At 23.3% G+C, this 27,890-nt stretch overlaps 5 protein-coding genes across 10 annotated transcripts in view; 2 read left to right on the top strand and 3 right to left on the bottom strand.

Annotated features, from left to right (window-relative positions):
- brm (ATP-dependent helicase brm) overlaps nucleotides 1-2,809 on the top strand; it is a 43,410-nt gene extending 40,601 nt beyond the window's left edge. For both annotated transcript variants that reach the window (XM_017904976.1, XM_017904975.1), the window contains exons 10-13: nucleotides 60-217; nucleotides 336-2,310; nucleotides 2,409-2,583; nucleotides 2,661-2,809. In XM_017904976.1, coding sequence (XP_017760465.1) covers nucleotides 60-217; nucleotides 336-2,310; nucleotides 2,409-2,583; nucleotides 2,661-2,809 — 2,457 coding nt within the window. The remainder of the gene's footprint in view (nucleotides 1-59; nucleotides 218-335; nucleotides 2,311-2,408; nucleotides 2,584-2,660) is intronic.
- A 2,013-nt stretch (nucleotides 2,810-4,822) lies between these two features.
- Nle (notchless protein homolog 1) lies at nucleotides 4,823-6,824 on the bottom strand. Its single transcript, XM_017904969.1, has 6 exons — nucleotides 6,452-6,824; nucleotides 6,128-6,367; nucleotides 5,800-6,053; nucleotides 5,493-5,730; nucleotides 5,197-5,418; nucleotides 4,823-4,962 (listed from the first exon to the last, which is right to left on the bottom strand). The coding sequence occupies exons 1-6, from the start codon at nucleotides 6,822-6,824 to the stop codon at nucleotides 4,823-4,825; spliced, it is 1,467 nt and encodes a 488-aa protein (XP_017760458.1).
- Nucleotides 6,825-7,772: 948 nt separating this feature from the next.
- Nucleotides 7,773-21,951, top strand: LOC108550981 (sporulation-specific protein 15). The gene is given in 40 exon segments (XM_017904965.1): nucleotides 7,773-8,075; nucleotides 8,626-8,808; nucleotides 8,887-9,083; nucleotides 9,298-9,313; nucleotides 9,698-9,777; nucleotides 9,872-10,055; nucleotides 11,675-11,710; nucleotides 11,802-11,924; nucleotides 12,448-12,573; nucleotides 12,654-12,704; nucleotides 12,841-12,975; nucleotides 13,062-13,157; nucleotides 13,231-13,356; nucleotides 13,423-13,530; nucleotides 13,616-13,711; nucleotides 13,806-13,943; nucleotides 14,008-14,049; nucleotides 14,133-14,216; nucleotides 14,291-14,383; nucleotides 14,592-14,750; nucleotides 14,842-14,937; nucleotides 15,072-15,140; nucleotides 15,206-15,295; nucleotides 15,416-15,562; nucleotides 15,666-15,761; nucleotides 16,487-16,549; nucleotides 16,775-16,865; nucleotides 17,934-18,052; nucleotides 18,169-18,312; nucleotides 18,528-18,575; nucleotides 18,658-18,755; nucleotides 18,826-19,336; nucleotides 19,429-19,674; nucleotides 19,736-19,915; nucleotides 19,974-20,162; nucleotides 20,269-20,415; nucleotides 20,500-20,692; nucleotides 20,695-20,728; nucleotides 20,823-21,000; nucleotides 21,754-21,951. Coding segments are annotated over 40 exon segments (5,220 nt in total). The 5' UTR covers nucleotides 7,773-7,865.
- A 1,468-nt stretch (nucleotides 21,952-23,419) lies between these two features.
- Nucleotides 23,420-23,783, bottom strand: LOC108550988 (uncharacterized). The gene has a single exon (XM_017904973.1). It carries the CDS (start codon nucleotides 23,762-23,764, stop codon nucleotides 23,420-23,422), a length of 345 nt encoding a protein of 114 aa, XP_017760462.1. The 5' UTR covers nucleotides 23,765-23,783.
- Nucleotides 23,784-25,281: 1,498 nt separating this feature from the next.
- The window catches only part of Rab5 (RAS oncogene family member Rab5), an 8,431-nt gene continuing 5,822 nt past the window's right edge, over nucleotides 25,282-27,890 (bottom strand). For all 5 annotated transcript variants that reach the window (XM_017904961.1, XM_017904959.1, XM_017904960.1 and 2 more), the window contains exon 6: nucleotides 25,282-25,579. The gene's annotated coding sequence lies outside the window, so the exon portion shown is untranslated. The remainder of the gene's footprint in view (nucleotides 25,580-27,890) is intronic.

Genomic DNA, 27,890 nt, shown 5'->3' with positions numbered 1-27,890 from the left:
ATTTTGCATTTTAAACTACTTGTATAGCTCATACATTATACAATTTTTATTACTTTTAGGGTTTAGAGTGGCTAGTTTCATTATTTAACAACAATCTTAATGGTATACTAGCAGATGAAATGGGTCTTGGTAAAACAATTCAAACGATAGCTTTGGTAACTTATCTTATGGAGAAGAAAAAAGTTAATGGACCATTTCTCATAATTGTACCATTATCGTATGTATAACTTTAAACAAATATTTCAAAAGCAAGAAAAAAAATAAAGGAAGTACAGAAAAATGATGGAAAATTTTATTCTTAATATTTAATTCTAATATTAAACATTTTCTTTTAGAACTTTATCAAATTGGGTATTAGAATTTGAAAAATGGGCTCCCAGTGTTGTTGTAGTATCATATAAAGGTTCACCAGCTGGTAGAAGAGCTATTCAGTCTCAAATGAGAGCTACTAAGTTCAATGTTTTGCTTACTACTTATGAATATGTTATTAAAGACAAGGGTGTTTTAGCAAAATTACAGTGGAAGTACATGATTATTGACGAAGGTCATAGAATGAAAAACCATCATTGTAAGCTAACTCAAGTGTTAAATACACATTATTTGGCTCCTCATCGACTCTTACTGACAGGAACGCCATTGCAAAATAAATTGCCTGAATTATGGGCATTATTAAATTTCCTGCTTCCTTCAATCTTCAAATCTTGTAGTACTTTTGAACAATGGTTCAATGCTCCATTCGCAACTACTGGCGAAAAAGTCGAACTAAACGAAGAAGAAACTATTCTTATTATTCGTCGATTACATAAAGTGTTGCGTCCTTTCTTACTAAGACGTTTGAAGAAGGAAGTTGAGTCACAGTTACCTGACAAAGTAGAATACATTATCAAATGTGATATGTCTGGATTGCAAAAAGTTCTTTATAAGCACATGCAAAGCAAAGGTGTATTATTAACTGATGGTTCAGAAAAAGGAAAACAGGGTAAAGGAGGTGCCAAAGCTTTGATGAACACCATTGTGCAGTTGAGAAAATTATGTAATCACCCATTCATGTTTCAAGCTATTGAAGAAAAATATTGTGAGCACGTAGGTACACAAGGATCCGGTGTCATTACGGGTCCTGATTTATACCGTGCATCCGGAAAATTTGAACTGTTAGATCGTATTCTTCCAAAATTGAAAGCAACAAATCACAGAGTATTATTATTCTGTCAGATGACACAATTAATGACGATTATGGAAGATTATTTAAGCTGGAGAGGATTTATGTATTTGCGTTTGGATGGTACTACAAAAGCTGAAGATAGAGGAGACTTACTAAAGAAATTCAATGATCCTGGTTCCGAATATTTCTTATTTTTGTTGTCAACGCGAGCTGGTGGTCTTGGATTAAATTTGCAAGCTGCGGATACTGTCATTATTTTTGATTCTGATTGGAATCCACATCAGGACTTACAAGCACAAGATAGAGCACATAGAATTGGGCAAAAAAATGAAGTACGCGTACTAAGATTGATGACAGTTAATTCGGTTGAAGAAAGAATATTAGCTGCAGCTCGATATAAGTTAAATATGGATGAAAAAGTTATACAAGAAGGAATGTTCGATCAGAAATCAACTGGCTCTGAGCGACAACAATTTCTACAAAGCATTTTACACCAAGATGATGCTGAAGATGAAGAAGAAAATGAAGTACCAGATGATGAAACAGTTAATCAAATGATTGCACGAACAGAGGGTGAATTTGAAATATTCCAAAAATTGGATTTAGAGCGAAGAAGGGAGGAAGCTAAACTGGGTCCAAATAGAAAGTCGCGATTATTAGAAGAAGCTGAATTGCCCGATTGGTTAGTGAAAGATGATGATGAAGTTGAACGATGGACGTACGAAGAAGATGAAGATAGATTTCTTGGACGGGGCTCGAGACAACGAAAAGAAGTTGATTATAGTGATAGTTTGACTGAAAAGGAATGGCTCAAAGCAATCGATGATGATGGTGCTGAATATGAAGAGGAAGAGGAAGATGATAAAAAGAAGAAGAAAACTCGAAAGCGAAAGAAAAAAGGTGAGGAAGATGACGAGCCTATGCCAAAGAAACGAAGAGGTACAGGATCTGCAATTGATCCAAAAATGAAACGAGCTATGAAAAAGTTGCTTATGGTAGTCGTTAACTATACTGATAGCACAGACGGCAGACTTCTTAGTGAACCGTTCATGAAATTACCATCCAGAAGAGAATTACCAGATTATTATGAAATTATTAAAAAACCATTAACTATCAACAAATTACTTCAAAAAATTGAAGAAGGAAAGGTAAATATAAATTATTTTTATGTATATTCTTTATTTCATGATTATTTTAACTGTTTATTTTTTTAATTACGAAGTTTATTTTATACATACTGTCGTAGTATGCTGATTTTGACGATCTTGAGAAAGATTTCATGCAGCTCTGTAAAAACGCACAAATTTATAACGAAGAAGCTTCTTTAATACATGAAGATTCTATTGTTCTACAATCAGTTTTCACGAATGCACGTCAACGTATTGAAGAAGAAGGCAATAATTCTGATATGGATGATAAAGGTATTTATAATTATTGTAATTTGATAAAATGAAATAAAATAATGTCAAAGATTTTATATACATGAAATTTTTAATAGGTGAAGGTGAAGAAGGATCAGATGCAGATTCAAGTGTCAGAATGAAAATTAAATTGAAAGGAAGAAAGGGTGAAGGTAGAGGAGGTCGAAGAAAAAGGGTCACTAAAAAATATATATCAGATGATGATGATGATGCTGATGATAACTGAAAATTGTATCTGAATTTTTAGATTACTTAAGATAATAGATAAAATATCATTTAATTTAGCTATTTCAAATTAAATTACTATCCTTATATGCAATTGTTATTACGTAGTTAAATTGTGTGAGTTTTGTAAGAATGTGACTAATTATTATAACTTGGTTATAGTATAAAAATACTATTGATTAGTCAAGTTATAAATTTAAAATGTCACTGTTGAAAATTACATTTTGACATCTATATTAAATTGAATTCTGATATAAACAAGCATGGATTAAGATAGGTAATAAATCATTTTTTATTTGAAAAAATATACATGCAATTTGTACAATATACAGTAATATTTAGCATTAAGTATTAATACATAATTTTCTTTGAATTCTGAAGTAAACTATATTAAAATCAAATACATTTCTTCCATCGATACATTTTATATTCATAAATAAAATTAATGTAAATGTTACGTAGCATTTGGAAATACATCAAACATCAATAATAAAATTCGAATATAATTATAAAATAATGTTGACTTATAAAAGAATTATTTAATATTATTCGATACTCAACATTATTACTGACCTTATTATTGACTAACATTTTGACTAATAATCATATAAATAAATAATTTAAACAATTTTGCTATTGAACATTCAACATATTTCAATATCTTTCAATGTACTTTAAAGTAAATTAGAAACATAATAATTTTATTTCTCCGCATTTAAATATAAATTATCCATACTGTAGTTATCTATTACTTAACTAATATTAAACTAAAATTACATTAATAATTGTGAAGAATGAAGAATGATAGAATACTACGATGTTACATATGGTGGTAAGCTGTTTTATTTTCCACTACACTATGATTTAATCTTTTATATATATATATAATGAAGAACTTATATACAACTATATATAAACTCAAGAAAATGAGTCACAGAATTTTTAATTAAATGTAGTTAATATATATATTGTTTAACACATTATTTTATACTATTGAACAATTATATTATTTAAAAATATCTGTCTTATATGATGATTTTATATCTTGTAATCAATATCTTAAATTTATTAATATGCTACTTTCGACCTTCTATACATTGTAATTTTCAAATTTTTTACTAGGATCTATATATTTCTTACATTGCAAATTTGTTATCTTTTATTTGAAATATTTTATTATAAACCTTTACCTTTTATCTCTCGTTTTAAAGAAAATTAATAATTGATGATTAACCCTTTGTCATCCGTACCTGGATCTATTATGACCCACGTCGCCAAGAGCCTCGTCGAACTACTTGACTCGTGATGAATGATTTAAGATAGTAGCTATTTATATTAGGGGCGATAGACAATCCTCGTGTTTCGAAATGCATTTTTTGATCAATTCTTAGTACTCTCCCAACGCGACGAGGTCGGTTACTGTGGGGGTTTTAATAAGTACAAATCTCACATAACCCCATTCCCCTCTGAGGGGAACGGGGTATCCTTTGAAACATTTTCCTCACGAAAAAAAAAAAGAGAAAAGGGTTGTTCATATCTCATGGATGAGTTTGTTCTTAAGTACCGATTCAATACAAGGGTCTATCAGCCTTAGTCATCCTATGTACCAGGGCGTACAGGACCGAGTGATGGTCTTGTAATCGTAGATACTGCATGTCGGTCTGCCGTTAGATCCCAGAGACGATTCCTTAATTGGTTTCTACCCTATAGGGTGGAGGACGACGCACAGTACACCGGCTCGCCAAAAACACGAACGTAATTAATAGCTTTATTATTTAAACGTCTTTGTTGTAAAATATATCGTTTCATAGGTTTTTAGGGTTGTAGAATCTGATTCTGATATTATTTGTTTTAGTAAAATAAAGGATTATGAAACTTTTTATGGGTTTTACCATTAAAATTTATATTATTAAAATATTAATTTGTGCTACTTTATATGTGTTTATAAATGATTTTAAACGGCATAATAAAATTATAAAATAAATTCAAAAAAGTTTATTATTATATATATTATTCAATTCTGCCATAGTCGTAAAACTTTATCTTTTCCACCTGACACAACATGCAATCCATTTGGAGACCAATCTACTGCATAAATTTCATCTGCATGGCCAGGTAAATCCAGGTAAAGTTTCTTTGTTTTTAAACTCCATACTGAAACAAAGTTGTACAACAATTTTATTAAAACATTGTTTCTTTATTTTTAAAAGTCTAATTAAGCCTTTCATAAAAAACCAAATCATTAACATATTTCAAATATATAAGACTCTTTATCAAATAAAGTTTTTATCTGTATTTCAAACTACTTATTTTTTATTTAAAAAACTACATTAACATACATTTGATAGCATTTATGATTTTAATTGATCATTTATATAATTTACTTACCTTTTAAAGTAGAATCTGCACTACCACTAACAAGTAAACGGGAATCTGCACTCCACGATACTGAGTATACAGCTTGTACATGACCTCTTAATGAAGTTATATACCTTCCTGTACTTGATTCCCATAGTTTTATAGATTTGTCAAATGAAGCAGATGCAATTATGCGACCATCCGGTGAGAATTTAACATCATTAACCAGGTGTTGGTGTCCTGTCATTCTTGCTGAAATGTAAAGTAGGAAAATTAATATTTCTACTTCAAAATAATTGTTGTACTTTTATAACAGTGAATAATACCAATAAATTTCTTTTCTTTTTCTGGTTTCCAGAGATATAATGTAAAATCATCAGACCCAGAAACAAGTACTTCTTCACCTATAGATTTATAGCACTTTTTTGCATATATTACAGGATTTTCAGATTTTTTTTCATTCTTTCCAAAATGAAAAGGGCCAATCCTAAGTACATAGTCCACATTCAATGCTAATGTATTTACCCAATGTGCATGGCCTTCTAAAGTTCTGCATAAAATTCCCTAAATATATTCAATCGATTTTAATCAAATACTTGGTAATATAGTTTAAAATATTTTTGTAAGGCTTACATCTTCTGCTCTCCACACTTTAATAGTTCTATCTTGTGAACCAGAATAAATAAGGTTATTTCCACCCCACTTAACACATGTTACACTTCTTGTGTGACCAGAAAGAGTACGAACAGTTTGTGAACGTATTGTATCCCATATCCTTAAATCGCAATCCTTTGATGCACTAACTATATACTGACATTCTGGATTTTTGTGATATGGCTCCCAAGATAAAGAAGTGATCCACATTTTGTGTCCTAACATTGCTCTTCCTAACAATTCACAAAGGTTATATATAAATTATATTACTCGTTAATATATTCAATGAATCTATCATGATCTTTACCTATCTGTTTCCCTGTTTCTGGATTCCATAATAAAATTGTACCATTTTTACATGCAGATGCAAGCTTAGTTTCACATGGTGACCATGATATACATAATACCCAATGTTTATGACCTTCACATGTATAATATGGAGTTTGTGTATATATATCCCAAAATCTAACTGTTGTATCTCCAGAACCACTAGCTAAATATGTTCCATTTGGAGAAAATGCAGCTGTTATTACAGCCTCCTTATGACCTGTGTACAATAAGTATTTTTATTTTACATAATGTTTAAAATTACTGTCATGTAATATTATATTGCTCTATATGAAATACAAACCTTCCAATGATCCAGTACATCGTGTAATAGCTTTAACTTTAAAAATTGCTTGTGGTTGATATATAATTTCAATTATATCTTCACTAATACTATAAGTTTCTTTAATACTATTTTCCAAATTATTTGTGATTTCAACATTATTTATATAAAAAGCAATGGGTATTGGTTCTTCATTTTGTAGAAGTGCATTACATATTATTTGTAATTTATCAACAGTAATATTTATAGGTAAATCTAATAAACCTCCTGGTAATGTTTCACCCTTATCTGATTTAAAACGTGATAAAATTCGTTTAATCTCGGTTGTTTCTTTTGCAGAATTTTCATTGTTTTGCATGTTTTTCCTTTCTTCCTCAAATTTTCTTTTATTCATATTTAAGTAATATTAGACAATTTTTCTAAAACAATTTAAAAATATTTATAAATCAAGTTTGTATTTATAAAAACAGGAAATATAATATTTCTTAATATTATTTTATAATTTCTTTTAAAAAATATGTATTTAATATGAAATATTAGCTTCAATACTTCATATATTATATGTGAATTATATAAATCGAAATAATTAAATATTTTAATTGTTTTAGATATTAGTAAAATTATTATAAAATATGTATAAAAAATTAAAAAATTTTTAAGTAATTAACATTATACGTTAAATTTCTACATTAAAAGATCAATCATCTATATAATATTAAAAACATAACCCTCATGAACTAAACCCATAAACTATGATTCAATGAATGCAACTCATTTATAGCTATAGATGAAATAAAAGTTATTTAATTAAATTTTGAATAAAATTTGATGAAATAAAAGTTATTTAATTAAATTTTGATTAAAATTTCTAATTCGATTTTCTAATTCATTGCGAATTATTTGAGGCAATAAAAATATTCAAAGTATTAAAACATTTCTTTTCACAAATATCTTTTAGAAATAATTATCATTTACATATTTATATTAATTTTTTCAAATATTTATTAATAATAATTATCTTCCTTTTTTGCAAAATGCAATTTGTAATAAACACGTTAATAACTAAATAAAAAATATAATAAATAAGATTTTACTGATAAAAAATTAGTTTTGCAACTATAATTTAAGAAAAATTATTATTTCCAAAAACAGATAATTCCATTTTCATAAAAATTATAATTTGAAACATTAAAATTACGTTTCCAATTATCTGTAAATCATAAATTTCTTTATGAAATTTGAAAGGTAGAGTTATACTTCTTACTTAATTGTTGCTCATGGACGAAAAAACATGTTGACAACTATGATGATAAAATGGCGAGTTAGCATGTTGATAGTTATCTTAAGATTATTTTTAAACTGAGTGTAGGAAGATTTTTTTAATTTAATGTACCAATAATCTATTTATGTTATTTGGTTTCCTCATTCAAGTGCCATGAATTCGTTTGATTCAACGATTGAATCTGTTCAAAGCATTTCTAAGCTTTTTAATGAAGACTGCAATTGTACTGCTATTGATAAAACTACCGGAGAATTTTGTGGTGAGACTGAAACTTTAAAAATTATTGATGAATTTCAAAAATTATATGAAACTCGGATTGAAAATGTTGACCGACAGCTTGAAAATGAATTTGATCAAGTTTGTGTAAGTTCTTTTATAATATAATATTAACTTTATTTATTTATATAAATGTAATCACTCTATATTTTCCTTGTTCGTTTAGTTCCAGTTTTAATTTGACTCAGTAGTATTGTGTATTATTGTTATTACATACTTTATTATTTATGTTTACATTTTTATAAAATTTTATCTTGGAGCAAAAAATTTTGTTTTAGTTTATTTGTATAAAAAAAGAGATAATAACAATTTAATAATCTATATTTTCATTGTTAATTAATTCAAATATAAATTATGTTTCTAATTTGTTTTAAGTACTTTCTGGTCATTCCTAGATTTATTCTAATAATTAAAAAGTTAAATTGTATTATATATAATATTAATAAAATAATTAAAATTTATTATGTTTAAAATATTGCACTTCTTATTTTAAAGATGTCAGAAATCTATAATTATATAAAAATTATATTGTATATGTTATAATGTATAATATAACAAATGAATGTATATTAATTATTAATATAAATTGTGTCCTAATACTTTATCTACTATTGACAATTAATATTTGAACTCATAGATGAAACTTGAAATTTCAAAAGAATGGATCAAAAATTTGAAAGAACAAAATGTTATGTTAGTGCAAGTAGTAGAGGATTTAGAACAAGCTGCTTGTAGTAGAGTTAAATTATTAGAACAGAAATTGAAACATTCATCAGTGTTAGTTTCTGAAAATATGACAAAGTCAATGATTACAGAGAAGGTATGTTTAGAATTTTTTTTTAAATTATAAGGTAAAGTAGTATCAGTTTAGTATAGCTAATAATTGTTATTATTATAGGCTATAAATACACTTTCAAATCGTGTAAGTGACCTAGAGAGAGATGAAAAATTTATGCAACGAAAAATAGAGTTTCTTCAAAGTGATATCAGAGGATTATTAGAATTGATAAGACGTGCAGTACAAGACAATCATTGGAATTTAGATGATATCAAATTTTTTGAAATTGAACCTAGTGATATACCTATTCCTGTGAAGTAAGTTTTCCTAATTAAATAGTTCGTTATTGAAAATACAAGTAAAACATAATTAAAAGTATCATTTTTCTTTCTTCCTTACAATTATATTGTACAATTTATTGTATTCTTTATTTCTAATATTTCTAAATTCTTTATTAATTATGTTTAAAATATATAATTCTATGTTTTCTTATTTAAAAGAAGTAATATAATTTCTTTTATATATTTGCAGTTGTACCTGTGATCAGGTAAATATAAACATAGATGCTGATAAAAGATTCAAACTTAGAATACAAATTAGTCATGATTTTATGAATAAATCAGGTTATCCATTAGGTGGAAATATTTGCATGATACATCCTTCCCATTCAACATCTCTTTAATTAAGTTTTTACTTTTTGCTATATACATACATACATAATTAGTAAATATAGTTTATTTTATATTTTAATTTCCTACACTCCTTTAAATAAATTCTTTGTCAAATATACTATATAATTTTTATATGAAATAAATGGTGGGTATGTAACATAATTATCTACAAATTGTTGTTTTTCTTATATTAAAATTTTCTATGATATGTACCATTAATTAATGGTATTTTGAAATTAATTTTATGATTTTAAAATTAGGGAGATATAAGCCACAAAAATGTGCAGTCTTTAAAACTGCAAATTGAACATCTTCAGGAAAATGAAAAGAAAATGATTGCGTAAGTAAAATTTGAATGCAATTTTAAATAATGATTACTTGTACATTTAGTACCATATATATCATACTTAATAATAAATTTCTTATTTTTCTAGACATCAGAAAGAGTTAGAAGATAAATTACTTGATCTTAATACAAAATTACAAACAAAAGAAGATACCATTAAATTATATGTTTCCCAGTTTCAAAGTCTTAGTGATAATCTTAGAAAACAAGTTAAATTTACAGATCAAATGGCATGCAGTTCATTTGTAACAAATGATGAAGAAACTTTTGATGTAAGTTAAACTAAATAATACTTCTAAATTTAAATGTTAAGTACGTATGTATATATGTACAGGCATAATTTTTTTTTCTAATAAAGTAGAATCATTGAAAATTAAACATATTGAATAATGAATAATAAGGCAATCATGTTGAAATATTTTCAACTGTATGTAGTTTCTTTAAAACTTTTGTTGCTATCCAGATTATGTTAATGGCTGATATTGTGGAAAATCTATTCATTGAAAAAGATCTAGAAACAAAAAGCTTACAAAAACGTTTGCGTGACGCGGAATCTAATTTGGCGATAGCAATTCATGATAGCGACATAAGTTTAAATAATATACAAATTCAGTTGAGTGAAAAATACAAGGCAGTCCAAGAAATAGAACAACGGATGACTAATTTACAAAAAGTTTGTCATTTATTTTAATATATATTTTATTTTTTAATGTTAATTTAGGTATGACTGTATTTGTGTCAATTATTAGGAATCAATACAGAAGCAAAATGTTTTAACAGTCGAAGTGATGGAAAAAAATGAAATATTAATGTCTTTACAAAAACAAATGACTATATTGCAAGAGCAATATCGTTTTGCAAATATGCAAATTTATTTTAAAGAGAGTATTATTAAAGAAATGCGAAAAGAACTAAAACGAACAATAGCTAAGGTATAAATAGTAATTCCTACATTTGTACATTGATAACAATGATACTTTTTATTTTCAGTGTTTATACTCTAACTTCTTTCCTCGTGCTAATAATCGTTATGACAAAGTTACTATTAATAGGCAAGAGATGGAACTTTTTTGTAAATTATGTAAGAAAATTATTGTACCAAAAATAATGTATACTTTTCCAGAGCATAAAAATATTTCATTTTTGCAAACTTACAATGAAAGTATTTCACACTATAATAAACTAACAAAAAGCATACCTACAATGGAAACAAACTATAATAATTTAACAACAAAATTATTAAATTCTCATGATAACACAAAGTATAATAAAATTGGCATGTATACAAATTTTCATAATATTGATAAAAAGATTTTGAAATATAGCAAAAAGTTGCCACATTTTAATACACACAAACAATCTTTAAACAATAAACAAACTCTTATTTGTGAAAAATCTGAAAACTAATAAATATTTTTCAATTCATATAATAATTGAAATGTTAAATCATTATTTTAATATTTAACTTAATAATGTAATAAATCATATAATAATGTATTATATGTTATAGATAAAATTGCGACGTTTAATATTATATTTCAATATGATTGCCTTCTATTTCAATGTGAATATATTATTTGCTTTGTTTTAATATTTACGTTAATATAATCATTAATATTTCAATATCAAGATTAAGATATTTTTCATTCATATTTTTAACTCTGATTACAGAGAACATAATATAAAAAATTGTTCATGTTGATGAACATAACATATTAAAAGGTAAAAAATAAATACATACGTACTTAAAATATTTGTTTGTAATTCTCATTTTTTCTGTTTTATATATTTAAAAAAGAAATAATGATATAGTAATAATATTTTAAAAAATAATACTTCAAAAACTAAGATGTAATTGATGTCTAAAAAGATGATTTTTATCTTTTCCTAGGATGTTATAAAGTCAAGGAATCCTGTAAATCAACAGGTAATATAAATATAAATATTTTTGAAACTTTAATGTTACAAAATTTATTTTCAAATAATATTTATTGTTTTAAATGCATTCTGATTTTTAGAATCAAATTGTATTATATCTGAATAAGGTAAAATCATTGATGGAACAAGAAAAGGAAGATCTTTCTAAATTAAAAATAGAATTGGAAAAAACTGTAGAAGAATTATGCTGTGAGAGAAATGAAGTTGGTAACTTTAATATAACTTATATTTTAATTAAATCTGAAATTCAAATATATTTATATGTATTTTAATAAATTATTAAATAGCAAAATACTGAACAAAATAATTTTATAATTAAGCAATATAAAAAAAAGCTTGTTATTATTACTTAAAATATTTCTTCAATATCTTATTGAAAAATATTTTTACTTTGCATTTAATATATTCTAGTTAAAACTTTTATCAATAAACATTTTTCAGTTGTCTGTAATATCTCAAAGAAATCCTACGAAGAATAATTGAATGTAATAAGGAATTCTAGTATTTGTAGAAACAAAATATTTAATTAATTTTAATGATATATACATACAATACATTCTTTTAATTGTAACAAAATGTAAAAAAATAAAAATTTTATATTATTATTGTATATATACTTATAATTGAAAAATGTTTACTAATATTAATATTAATACTATGATATTAATACTATTTTGGAATAGTTATGTTAATAACTATGAAATAGTTATGTTGAATTTTTAACAGGAATATAATACAATTGAGAATAAATGTTCTATGGATAACATAAAGTACAAACTAACTAAAAATATTGAATATGTAAACAAAATATATTCAAGGAAGGAGGAACTAATTGGAATAATTAATTCTTTAGTATGTATATTTTTTTTCAATTGTTCATTTTATAAAGAAACAATGCATTATTTATAACATTGTAACTTGTATTGCCCTAGTTTCAAATGGAAAACAATAATTTTTTTCATATAGAAAGTTTTAATTTGTTAGTAAGTATTATGTTAATAATATTTAAACTATACTTCAGATAAAGATATTAATGAATAAGTGTCAGATTAAGTAAATAAAAAATATACTTTTATTATAAATTGTAATATAAATTACAAACTTAACTATTTATTATAGCCATACACAGATATTAATCAATTTAAGTTAATGGATGTGTTTAGAGCATGTGCTATTGAAGCACAAGTTACTATGGAAGATATCAAAGATGAAATAAATCTAATTGTTTCTTCATTCAAATGTAGACATCAAAAGGTAAGCTTTGCATTAAATTTACTGTGACTAGATATTACTAGAGGTATTACTAGTACAGTTTTTCATTAATTATTTAATTTTTGTAGTATGTTGATTTAAATAAAGAAGTCGTAAATATGCAAAATCAATTAATAAAATGTCGTGGAAAAATAGCAGAAGTACTTAATAAATTGCAGTTACAAGTAAGAATTGTTAAATTTGAATATTTTAAATGTTATTGTCTCAAAAGTAATTCAAATCTTTTCTTTATTATAGGAAGGAGAGAGAATAAGACACAATAATAGAATAACTTTAGGAAAGAATAAATTAAAAGATATTAAAAATGAAATAAATCTTACTGAATCTCACTTATTAATCCATGTTAATATACAGAATAAATTTGTTATTTACATTTTATTAATTAAAGCATAATATTATTATAATTTTATAATTATTTAAAAATTTTAGGAAACTACACCTAACCATGGAGATGTATGTATTTATAATGACTTATTATGTTCAGTGATTGAAGAGATAGAACAAACATCATCTAATCTACAAATATTTCAAAATCAAGTAAGCTTTTGAAATTTCTCATTAAATAAAATGTTTAAAAAACTACAATATTCATAATAAATAAATAATATTTAAATAATTTAAGGAATGTTCCATAGTAAAAGATCTGGAAAAATTGAAGAATCAATTTCATGAGATAGATTCCTCTACAAAGAAATTACAAGATAAAATAGATGATGCGGTTAATATATTTATATCATAAATATGATTAATTACCATTTTTTAATTTCAATTTTATTAAATCCATTATCTGATTTAAACTTCATAATTTATAGATGTCAGAACATGATACAGTAGAAATAACACTTTCACAGAAAGAACAAAAATTACAAAAACTAGAAGAAAAAATTAATGTAATTCATTTAAAAGTACAAAACATGTTTGAATCATCTTATTCTCCAAAGGAGGAACATGTATGTATCTATTATTTATATTATGATTAAGGTTTTGTATAATTTTGTTTTAATTATGTGACAGATATCTGAATGTAATATTATGGAGACTCAGTTATATACACAAGTAATATTTTATCTTATTTAATAAATTGATGTTACTGTTTTTATATTTCTTTCTGATTATTTTAATGCAAATATTTATTTTAGGTTTTGAATGAAATACTGCAAATTAAACAAGCTGTACATGAATTAAAGAAAGAACATGATAATTTAAAGTATAATATATCACAAGTGCGGAATTTATAAATTATCTTAACAACATATATTATAAGTAAATCTTTTTATTTATAATAAATATTTTACAGAAATCACTCTATTCAGAATGCAATGAGAAAACGTGTTTATGGAAATGTAGAATTACTGATTTACATGATCAAGTTAAAATACTGCAACATGAGGTAATTCACATCTAATTTATATTTTTTAATATAATACAATAATTATAATAACTTAATAATAATTATTTAAATAAATTATAATACCGTTATTTATATAAAGCAATAGTATATTTATATGATGTACTATTATTTATATAATTTTAATAAAAAAATTTTAATTTACTACTTTAACATTTTTATATTTGTTTTCATATTTAATCTTTCGTAGGCTAAGTGCAATGAAGAGGCAAACAATTTTTTAAGAAATAACATTCAGTCAATAGAAGAGGAACTCCACATAGCTAAAACAAAAGCAGATAATTATAAACGATCTCATTCAAGAGACAACATGGAATTGAAGAAAAAGACGATAGAATTAGAAAATAATGTAAATATAATTTATTCAATATATATATATAATATATAATAAGATTATCATATAACATTACTTAAATAAAATGTATTGACTAAAATTTTAGCTTAAACTTCAAAAAGAAATTGAATGCACTTTGCGACAACAATTGAATGATAGTGAAGTTGAATTAAAAAAATCTAAAGAATTATTAAATTCTGCTGTAAGTTGATTTCTTATGAAAATCATTTTATTTTATTTATATTTTTTCATGTACTGTTATTAAAAATATAATTTGAAATTATAATATATGCAATGTAATTTACACTTTTTTATTTCTTTTACATTTAATAAAAGCATAATGAACATAATATGGAAGATACATTGTTACAGTGTTGCTGTTCTCAATTTAGACATGATATAATGGTAAATGTTATTAATTCTTCATAAAATTATTAAATTAATAATAATAAATTGATTTATATTTATAGACTACACCTCAGTTATTTAAAAAGCTACAGGGTACGATAAAGTCTACAAAAGTTGGCCTTCAGGAACTTAAAGCAGAATTAAAAAAATTGGTTTGTGCAAAATTATTTATGTTATTTAATTATGTATTTATAGTGAATGTAAATAATAATTAAACATAATAATATACATTGAAACTCTAAATAATACTTATTTCAAAGTATTTTTTATAGATTTGTGAGGATTCGTCTAATTTTTGTCATTCTACAAGATCATTGATGAATTTACTAGACAAATTGCAAAAATATGAAAGTGAATTAGATAATTGTTCCCAAGAAATTGAAGAGCTTAGAAATGCGTTGTATTCTAAAGATAAACTTGTAAGTACTATTCATTCATTTGTATCCTCTTTTATAACTTTTAGATCTTTTATGACATTAAGTTTAAATAAAAGTATAAACAATACCTAAACCATGTTTACAGATAGAAAATATGGATGAAATTATCAAAATTCAAAAAGATTCCATTGTAATGACACAATCTGAATTAAAAGAACTTCACCAAAAGTTTCAAGAAAAGGTATGTTAACATTAGCTGTTTTGTTTCAAATGAAAATTATTTTGCAATATTTAAAAAGAATGATTACATATGGTATTCAAAATTATGGAAGAAAAGCAGATATTTATTTACAAACTATATGTACTTAAAATTTGTGAAACAACTTCTAATACATGCTATTTTAAAATTGAATTCACAAAATCAATTTTATTTATAATCAAATTGTATTTTTTTAGTTTGAAATATATGAAATTATATAATCAAATTTTTGAACATTCAAATAATATGTACAAAAAGCTATATATAATAATTATAATCCTTATATCTCGAAAGTGGAATTTTAGATCTCAAAATGATAGAGAGTATCGTGATTTATTATTTATCATATTATGAAAAATCATTATATGTTTTAAATTCTCCCATAATTTTGTCATTTCTAGAATTGATATTTAAAATTAGAATTTAACAATAAAAATATGTTTAGATTATTTATTTAGTTCTTAAGTTACATAATTTGTTCAGATTTTTTATTGTTTCATTGATTCTTTATACTTGAAATTGTTTTATATGTCATATATACTAAATTTACAATTGAACATCAACATCAAAACGTTTGTACATTTACATAAGTTATTTTATTGAAAATGTGATAATTAAACAAAAAGTTTTATCAAGATTTATTATTAAAGGTATGTCAATTATAATTATCAAAATTTTAATACAATATCTAATGTACATATTTTTAGATTGATAATCAAGATCAAATAATCTCTAAATATGAGAAAGAGAAGAAAGAATTATTAAAACAGGTTTGTATTTACTTTGTAATATTAGTGAATATTATAAAAGAAATTATTATTTTTATTTATTAACCTTATTTTAAAACACAACTATCTCATTTCTTATAATTTTATATTATGTCAAATTAAAGTTTCTTTGAATATAACATACGTAAATTATAATTTATATAAATACTTGTTTTTTTTTTGTATAAACACTATGTAAAGACTTGTTTTAAAATATTGTTTTTTTAGAATGATCTTCAGATTCAAACTATTGGACACTTACAAAATGCTGTAGTGGAAGCTAAAAAATGTATAGATCAAATTGGACATAGAACCGTGAGTGATATGAGTGAACAGTGGCCTACAATTTCGTCTACAGTGTATAGTCAAAGGAATGTGCATGATGTTTAAATATTAACTTAAAATATATAAATATGTGCAAGTAGCATATAATTTATTTGTATAAAATAAGCATTCAGTGTAGTTTTATCAGAAAATAGTATAGCAACCTATAGTACAATTTTAAAGTTTTAAACATATAAATAATTATAAAATAATTGAAATTGAATTCTTTATAGTTCTCTATATTATATTTTGTATTCTAAATATTATACATGTTTTTAGACTTAAAATAGTTATACATTATTTTTAATATTTTAATTTCTGCAAACTTTTGTAGTATTTGAGCTTAAAATATTGCATTAACACGTTGAGCGCGGCATCAGTTTGTAGGGACTGATAGTGAACTTTCCGTTTAGGTGGTATTAGTTTGTGAGGACTGACAGTATACTTCTTGTTTGATTAAAGTGGGATCGGCTGTATTAAGATTTAAAAAATTATTTTTATAATGTATTTAAAGAAAAGTTCAAAAGTTAATTTTTTGTACCATTGTACTGTCTTTTTCAACGGGTATTGGTTGCATCATTCTTATAGTCCAAACGGATAGATCGCCGTTGTGTGTCGCGTTCAACGTGTTAAGCAGAACATCAAATTTTATAAATTATATATCCATCTAGTATATTTATTAATATTTAAAGCTTTACTTTTGTAAATATTGTTGATAATTGTTAAAAGTATTTGTTAAAATTCTATTTCATCGTTTTTAAAGTAAATATAAATATATTTCTATATACAAGAAATTACTCATTTATAGTAACAATATTTTATTACTTATTAGTAAAATTTATTATGGTATCTATTGTCATAATAAACGATTAAACAAATAACATGCATGTATTTTGTTCCATATTTTGATCATACCAATAATTACTAATATTAACTAATATTTCTCGTTTATTTTTAAATACAGTATGTAGAAATTGTTTGATTTAATAACGAAATATGATACGTGAAAGCTACCTTTATGTTTAGTGGTGCTATTAATATAAAATTATTGCACATTTTAAAGCATATTTGTAAAAAAACAATCAATCTGACTTACAGTTTGAAGAAAAAATTGAACCTATTCGTCTACTGGCGATGTATGCGGAAGAAACTCAATGTCAATATAATGAATGTTTTGCAGAGGTCTAGTAAACATCTTTTTAATAATGATTAATTTTATAAATATATTGAGGGTATCAATTATTGCGTATAAAATAAAATATTAATAATAACAGTAATGACATATTTCTTTTACATAGGCAGCTAAACAGGGCGAATTGTTAGAATTACAACGAGATGCAATTCACGATCTTCAACAAAAAATAAGTTATATGGAATACAATAATCGATTAGCTATTACCTTCGTTCATATTACGTATTATTCAATTTTAAAAACAATACAGGTAGAAGAATTTGAAATATTGTTGTAAATAATCATATTAAACTGTTTTACATGTACATTTTGATAATAAAAATGATATATTTTTTATCATTAGAGTTTTATTGCATTTTGATATTTTTGTATAGATATTAAAATAAATATAAGTTACTAGTAATTATGTTAAATATTGAAAATTATGAAATTTATTGATTGTATTAATAATTAAAAATCTTTTAGGAACAATTGGAAACTCGTGTAAATGATATTCAAATTCTAAAGAATGAGGTATAAAAAGCATTATAAAAAAATAAAGAAATATATATTTTTTCAGATATATATTCCACAAAATGTATTAACTTCTTTTTAGATGGACAGTTTGATGCAATCGAAATGCTATTTGGAAAGTAAATATTTAAATACAAAAAGATTATGGCAAGAAGCTGAAAGAAAATTACAAGAACTGAGGTAATTTTTCAATGTAAACTTTATTATTGTATATATACAATATATTTAAAAATACTTGTAATTGATTTAGGCAGGAAATATCGAAGACTGAAAACAAAATAAAAATTGATGAAGATAAAAACCATCAATATAAGATAGAAAGTACATTTAAAGATACGGTTAAAAATACAAATTATTCCACCCAAGATGTATGTGATTGCAATGGTCTAATATTTAACAATAGGGAACAATGTAAAAATATATCACATGAGCATGATTTACAATCAGAAATTGAAATCTTAATTAGAGAAAATGAAGATATGAAAAGACAACTACAAAAGTATAAATTGGATTTTGATATAATTGACAAAGAACTGAAAACAGAAAGAGAAAATGATACTTATGTTCAACAAATTTCATTTGAATTACAAAAATTACGAGATTCAGAATGTTGTTTACAATATGAAAATGAACTGCTTAAATCTGATTTAAAAAAACAGGCAAAAATAGTAGAAGATTTATTGGAGAAACTACAGTTTGCTCAAGAAAATAACAAAAAATTTGAAAAATTGATAAAGAAATTAGAGGATAAACAGATACAGGTACATTTCAATAAAATAATTTCAATAATTATAATCTGAAATTATAATTAATTAAGTGTTAAATTACAAAGATATTTTATTTCATTATGCAGATTAATGATTCATATAGTCAGATTGCAAATAATGAAATTATTATGAAAAAACAAACAGAAATTATAGAAGAATTTGAAAAGAAATTAGATATAAAAAATCAACAGATTAAAGCATATTTATCTGAATTAAATGTAGCAGAAGAGGAAATGTCAACTTTGCATGAAAGAATAAAATCTTTGAAAACAATGTTAAAAGAAAAATCAGATAATATGGCTAAACTGCAAGCAGATTATGAAGTGATAAAGGTATATGTTGTAATGTTAAATATCTTGCTACTTGATTTTCATATTTTAAACAAATTCTTATGAAATAAATTAACTTTTTAAAATGTGAAATAAATTTTTTTAGTTGAAAGATCTTCAAATGCAGTTATGCTTCACTAAAAATAATTATTTTAGAGTCACAGAAGATTTTAATAAAGCGCAAGAACAATTAATCAAGATAACAAAACGGGAAGCTGATTTACAAGAATGTTTAACAAATATGGTACCTATTTTAAAATATTTAACTAAAAATTATCCTAATCTTTATTTAATAATTTCAGGAAAGAGATTATTGTTTAAAACTATCAAGTATTGAGGAAGAGAAAACTATGCTTCGAAATTACTTAGATAAATTCAGAGATGAATTGGAAGAAATTAAAAGAAACTATTCAATAAAGAGTGACGAATATTGCAAACTGCAAGATATTTGTAAATCTTATGCAGAACAATTAGACATGTTACAACAACAGGTGAAATAAATTAATCTAATATTTTTTAATTTTAAATAATTATATACATCTTATATTAAATAACAATAATAATAATTTTGAGCTTAAAATTAAAAATAATTTTAAGATTAAAGAAGAAAGAGAAAAAGTTAAAAAAATGGAAGAATCAAATCATTGTATAATACAACAGTTAGAAGAATACAAAAAAAAAAATTGTGATCTTGTTAAAGAAAAATCTACAATAGAACAAAGTAATTGTGAAATTGTTTCAGAGGTAAAAAAATATTTAATTATTTTCAAAACAAAATTTTTTAATATATAATTTCAGTAAGAATGATATAAAATGGATTTTCTTTAGTTGCAAGAAACACATAAATCATTGTTAGAATTAAAAAGGGAGTGCCAGTCAAAAAATAAATCTTTGGCTTGTATATCAGCAGAATTAACAGAGACAGCAATAAGTCGATCAGAACTTTGTAATCAATCACAATATGTTGTTTCATGTATACACATTTGGATGGAGGAACAACGAGAATATGTAAACAAACTTAATAGCAGGAATTAGTACAACTTGGATTTGAGAAAAAGTAAGTGTTTCCAGAATTTACAAAATTTTATTAATATTTTTAAAGGTGTGTAAGTTCAAAGTTACTAAAAATTTGTCAATAAAATAATTTGCAGAGCATTAATAGATGAAATAAAAAAATTAAAGCACATCAATCATGCATTACTGCAAAGACTAAAACGCATACATAAACATAGTAGCAGAAATGTTAGAAATGTTTGTGTAGGATGCCAAATATTACCAAAAACTGATATATGTCTCCCTGCAAGCTCTAAAAGTTTATCATCACAGAAGGTAAGTACATGTATAAAAATGGGTTCTTTATTTTTAGTGATTATCAAATATTTTAACTTATTTAGGATTTAATATTAAAAAATTTAAACTGTTAAAAACAATTCAATACTTTTAATATTTGATATATGAAATCTTGTAATTCGTGGTATAATTAAAAGAGAAATAATATTTGATGAAGCAGTAGTATGCAAATGAATTTACAAAATTAGAATATATTTTTATTTTAATTTACAGAAAATACCATTTCCTGTAATAAGAAATTATTCATATTTGTTTCTTAAAATTATTTACATTTAGTTTATTTTTTCATTTTAAATACTATTATTTTTTAACAATTATTGTTTGTTGTTATTACAATGATCTTTTATAAATCATACTATAGAGAAAAGAATTTGGTTTTTAATGACTTGTGTTTATCATTTTTTAAATTTTATTAAAATTAATTATCTAAAAATAAAATTTCTAGAAGTAAAAAATTATAATAGTGATAATAAACAACAGATATTAAAAGAATGATGTAATTCAATACATAAAATTAAAAAGAATTTTTTAAAGATGTAAAGAAAATAACTCTGAACTTAATGTGTTTTAATTGTTATTAATAATAACAATTGTATAAGTAATTTTTACTTATGTAAATATCTTCTGATAACATTAACTATTTATACCTTATCACTTTAATTATATTATGAATTATAAGGATTTTTTCATAAATCTTCATTCATTCAAATTTAAGTACTTTCTTTCATTTAGAAACTAAGTCTGATGAGGACAGCACAACGCATTTCAATGTGTAGTAATGGTTGGTGGATTCCTAGAATAAAATATTTAATAAATGGGTTGCAAAAAAATAATTTAGAATGTAGTGAAAAATGTTTTAACAGGATGAACACAGATGTGGGATCAGAAGAAAATCACGATTGCGGTTACCAATCATCTACTAGTAAATGAACATATGTGAAATGTTATGACTACTAAAAATGAATGAATTGTATTCTTTAATGAAAATACAGATAATTAAATTGTTTATTTATCAGATCTTTCTACATTGTATTCTACATAATAGAACTTCTTTGTATTTATATGGATGAATCAATCTGCAAATGTAAATGTACATTGAGTAAATAATTTACTTGTCATTGTGTATTTTCTTTATTCATTTTTCATAATTCAATTTTCTGGAGTATGTAATTTCAAAGTAAAGTGATAATTTGTATGACAAAGAACATGAAGTAATACAAGATTTTCCATGTATACTTTATGAAATAAATTAAACAAATGCTTACACTCGATTATATTAAATATTTCCAGACCTTTTGTAGGATACTAAAAATTACATATTGTAAACTGTTATAAATTTTTAATTATCAAATATTAGTATTGTGATAAAAGTTAGTACAAATACTTTCTATTTTTTCTATAATTTATGTGTAATAATAAATCATATATATAAAATTTATATTTTCTTTCTTCGACAAATTAAATATTAAATAAATAAAAACAATCATAATTTATTATTAATGGATGGTAATTGATGAATGTAATGAATAATCATTTGTTTATATAAGCAAAATTCAAAGTTTTTTAATAAATTATTATCCTATTATCAATTTTTTATTACTTTATAAAAATACCAGCAAACTATAATATTATAAGAAATTCTATTACAGCAAATGAAAGTTACTTTAAAAACTATAAGACATAATGTCTTCTATTTTTATTTATACTTGATAAAAACAATAGAAATTACTGAAATTAAACTAAAAATATATATATTCCTAGTTAAAATGTATATATTCTTAGTTCAATTTCACATATATAAAAGATACAAACTTTCTTAATTTGTTCAAAGAATTATTATTTAGAGCTTAATTATCATCCATTAGAAGAGAAATAGTATAAGTATTACATAATCTAATAAAAAGATATACAAACCAAAATAACATGTAGTAAAATTGTTTTATAAAAAAATAGATGAACTTCCTGAACGGTACACCATGGATAAGAAAGAAAAAATAAGTGCGTTAAATACACAATTCCCAAACATGCAGAAATATTTTTCTCACAGAATAAATTTAGCCTAAAATATAATTCATACATATTTCATTATGGATTATAATTAATTTTTGTAATATTTAATTTTAGAAAAATATATACTATGAACACGAAATTATTGCACGAATTAAATATCAAAATTATTTTTTTTTTTTTTTTGACATAATTTGTATTAAATTCTAGAAACAAATTCTTTATAAAAGTAATATACTAAAATACCTAGAAAACTTGAAAAATTCCCATAATATATTTATAAGAATAGTATTATTTTTCCCTGTAGTCTCATTTAATAATTTATTTTCTGCAAATAAATGATATTATTTTGTTTTACACATATAATTATTTACCAAAGTAACATTTATACTTATTTACCAAAAAAAGAACGTATTATGTCCTTATTTTCTTGATGTTTCTTGAGATAAACTATATCTTCTTCTGAAAAGTATTTCCAAATGCATAAACTTGGACGTGGTAAATCAACATATTGACTATAAAGAGGATTTTTTGAATAAACCCACGGTCCGCACAAATCGTCGTAATTTATGCCTGATTCGATTTGAATTTCTGAACAAATTTTTCGGAAAATTGTTCGAATCTTAGATATTGCACGTTCTGACAAAGTTGGCCATTTAATATTTACAATTGGTTTTAGTTGATCTTTCTCATCATTGTATGGAATACGATTCTCTGCTATAAATTGATTTAACATTATTAAATATTAGTTTTTATTAAAGAATAAGCTGTGTATATAAAAATTAGCTAAATACGAAAACTAAATTATTGATATTAATATTAATGGAGAAAATCAAAATCAATAAATTGAATGTTAGCTATTAACGGTTTGTGTTGATCGTGTTTTTTTCATGAAATATATATAAACATTCGAAGCATAAAATATTATATACATCATGTAGAATAATACATACATTCTATATATTATATAGAATAATACATATAAATGTGGATAAGTCTACAATTTCATGTAATATCTTTTAATATTGTTAAAATAATTTATGTAAATTGATGCAAACGCCTTCAAGCATCATATACATACATTTCCAACCATAGGATATCAATAACATAGAAATTATTTTTATATGCATCTAATTAATTTAATAGAGAATAATTTTTAAAATCATAATCATATTTACTACGGGAATTAGTGTAATTATAAAATGTTAATACACGTGCCATTATTAAGTATACATATATTATAATATATAAAGCTAAAACATGAAATAAAATGTTACATTTCCACTTTGTTAATTATATAAAGGCGATCATAAAATGCATAATTTATATTGTTTAAAGATACAATATTTTGATAAAAATTTCAAAAATTACGAATTTTCTATGTGAGTAATACAAAATTTACAGCATTATCATTTTATATTTAAAAAGACAAAATAAATAAAAACTTAAACTTTCTCAAATTTAAATGCATATTTTTGAAACAAACAAAGAAACAATAAATCTTCCAAATACTGCATAATAATGAGAAAATTCATTATAGAAATGCAAATATTTCTTCATTTTATTCTATTCAAAACTTAAGTTGACAATGATTTTTATATAAATACCAGGTTTTATTTTGATTACTCAGCATTTCAATTTTAGAATTTAAATTTGCTTCCTTCATAGTTTTTATACAATAGTATTGGATGATGTGTATTTGAACGAATCTTTGAAAGTTATTTGAATTCATTAAAATATTATTTAGATTGTTATTGACAATTAAAGTTTCATAATTCACAATGTGGGCTATTTATATTGAACATACTTCTATTTAAAATATGATTTGAAAATAAAAATCTAAAATGAAATGTGAAGCACACAAAAATATTCCCTAATGTAGTATAAGATTTTATAAAAACATTTTTTAACATGATAAACATCATACCTAATAAATAAATCACCAATGTAATTAAACAAAGCAACTACTTTCCAAAGTTATTATTTTACATGAAACTCGCTCCATTTATTTTGCTATAATTGCAAAATTATTTGTAAAACATTAAATAATTTTGGATAAGATGAAACGGTGAATTTGATGAAATCCTTAGTAATATTCACAAGTTTATTTTTTCTTGCGTAATCATTTATAATTTATCATGAATTATAAATCATATTTATTATATATGATTTATATTATAATCGTATTTATATATATTTATATATATATATGTATATATATATATATTTATATATTTATAACGAACACCGCCCATTACTACTAAAATTACAAATGGGAGCTTCATCTGTCTCTGTCTCTCTCTTTTTCTTCATTTTTTTTATTTTTTTTTTTTTTTTTAATTTTTTTCTGATAGATCTGATACTCAAAATAGATATCGTCGAATGTAATGTGATACACGTATTTTTTCATTAATCACTCAGGAAAAATGTTCGTCCTGCATAGTTCACCTCCCATTCCATTATACTGGTTTTTCCCATTGTTTTATATTCCACTCAAATTCATTGCCGACACACTCATGGTGTATTTATATTTGTTGATTATGGTACAAATCTGTAAGCAAAAAGTAGAGTGTGTCTTCTACAGTAATCTATTACATAAAATGTATCACTAAATACAACAATTATTTTTCAATTAATATATTATGCTTATAGAAAAATAGAATATACACTACAAAGTTATAGAATGGTATTAACTTTAACTAAATATTTCATACTATAGAGTTCATTATTGATATATAAAATGTTTGGAGATATTAAAAATTACAAATTACAAATACTCCTATGTTGAAATTAAACTAAGTCATTACATTTAATAACTATTAAAAATATTACATGTAATTTTAATAAAAATAATCTAATACATATCAATTAATACATACATATTAAACAATCATATTTCTTTTAATTAACAAGTATATAGTTTTTGTAAACAAGAAAATTTATATGTACAAAATAAATACTTATTTGAAATACATTACAAATAAATTATACTATAACTTAATGATAATTTCGTTTTTATTTAATTCCAAATGTAATTATGAAAAATTACTGTATACAATGTATGAATTATCACACCTTAATTAAATTGCTAAGTAATTTTAGTATTAAATAATTATATTACTACAATGCTATTTACCAAAATGTTTGAATAAGAAAGCATAATAACTCCATCCAACATTTAAGATAAATATAAAATAATGTATAAAACAAATAAGAAAATATTTGTAAAAATAATTCAACAAAAGGAAAACCCACATTGACAATTATAATTTGAATATCTATTCCAACTGATAACTAAATCATCTATGTTTATAAATATAAATAATATAAACACAATGATTACATTATTTGATGTTTTTAATTTATTTAATCAACGATTATATCAAAAAAGGTAATTATAATAAAGGAATAAAAAAAATTTAAACGTAGCCTAAAGAATGACTTATATTGTTGTATTAGAAATAATTGATAATGAAATTTCGATTAAAGCAGAAAAAACATAATTACAAGATTTTTGGTTTACATTATATAGTATATAAATAAAGATATTTTTCGATATACTTACAGCTGTACTGATTAAATTAATAAATTCATTTTTCAAATAAGAAATTAACATTTTCTTTAATGTCCTTTTATGACTTACAGTAGTAAATCTATAACAAGATTGTCAAAATATTACAACAATTTTTTTCTTCCTTGAATCTAATATTTATCTGAATAATTAATATTATAAAAGTATATTTTTCATGTTTTAATTTAATGATAAGTATAAAAATAAATAATGTAAGAATAATATATAATATTTCCAAACAAAGTATATATAATGTTATTTTGCAATAAAATTTTGCAGAATTTGATATACAATAAAAGAATTTCTTAAATTTTTATGTAAAATTTTAATCGTGTATTATTTTTAATCAAATGCATGTATATATAGAGAATAAAAATAAATATATATATATATATGTTTCATAACTATAAATGATAAAATACAATAACAGATTAATAAAGATATATAAGTAAAACCGAAAAAAGGGAAAACAAAAAAATACACTTGAATTACATATTATTATCCACTACAATAGTTGATATATGAAACTATGTAATGTACAATTATGCAAAAATAGTCTTATAGAAATGTAATTTTTTGTTTAATAAAATAGTTCATTAAATGCCAAAATACTTGGAATTCAATTCAATTTGAATTAATTTTATAATATTAAAAATGATTTTGTAATTATTAGAAAGTTATTGCCTAAACAAGTTACATATGGAATTCATGATACATATCCACATTACCTGTTATACCTTAAAGTTCTATAGAATTATATAAGAAAGTAATTATTAATGTAAAATATCAGTTTACTTAAATCTTTATCTTTTGCAATAATTATTATTTTATAGATTTTAATAATAATCCAAAATAAGGGAATATTAATTCAGATTTTGGTGTTTGCGTGACTTTTTTACTTATTTAATAAATATTAAAACTGAAATAAGTCAAAAGTACATGCAATAAAAATATTAAACATAACAAGAAATATACTACAGCAATATCTATCTACTCAAATATCCCATAAGATTAATACAAAAGTTTGCGTATAGTACCCACAAAATGTGTAAATTTTAACTTAGTTAATATCAACATATCTTTCTTAATTGCAAAATGATCATCAGTGTCTATTCAATATATACCTTAGAATTATAAAAATATGTAGATATAGTATATTGTTATATCAAATGCTGGACTCGTATTAGATGCATATATCAATTATTCTGTAACTTTTCATAGATATTATGTCTTTTACCACTGTTGATCACAAAGGTGTCAAACATTAACTTAAAAAAAAAAAAAAAAAAAA

This window comes from Eufriesea mexicana, unplaced genomic scaffold (genome assembly GCF_001483705.2).
Source record: "Eufriesea mexicana isolate 0111107269 unplaced genomic scaffold, ASM148370v2 scaffold3528, whole genome shotgun sequence".
NCBI lineage: Eukaryota > Metazoa > Arthropoda > Insecta > Hymenoptera > Apidae > Eufriesea > Eufriesea mexicana.
The sequence above is the reverse complement of the archived record's forward strand: the minus strand, read 5'-3'. Positions and strand labels throughout refer to the sequence as shown.

Coding starts and splice junctions, on each gene's coding strand:
- Nle (XM_017904969.1), bottom strand. CDS start 6,824: ATGAATAAAAGAAAATTTGAGGAAGAAAGGAAAAACATGCAAAACAAT. Junction 6,368..6,451: donor ATGTACTGGATCATTGGAAG/GTTTGTATTTCA, acceptor TATTGTACACAG/GTCATAAGGAGGCTGTAATA. Junction 4,963..5,196: donor TGCAGATTCTACTTTAAAAG/GTAAGTAAATTA, acceptor ACTTTGTTTCAG/TATGGAGTTTAAAAACAAAG.
- LOC108550988 (XM_017904973.1), bottom strand. CDS start 23,764: ATGTTAAATCAATTTATAGCAGAGAATCGTATTCCATACAATGATGAG.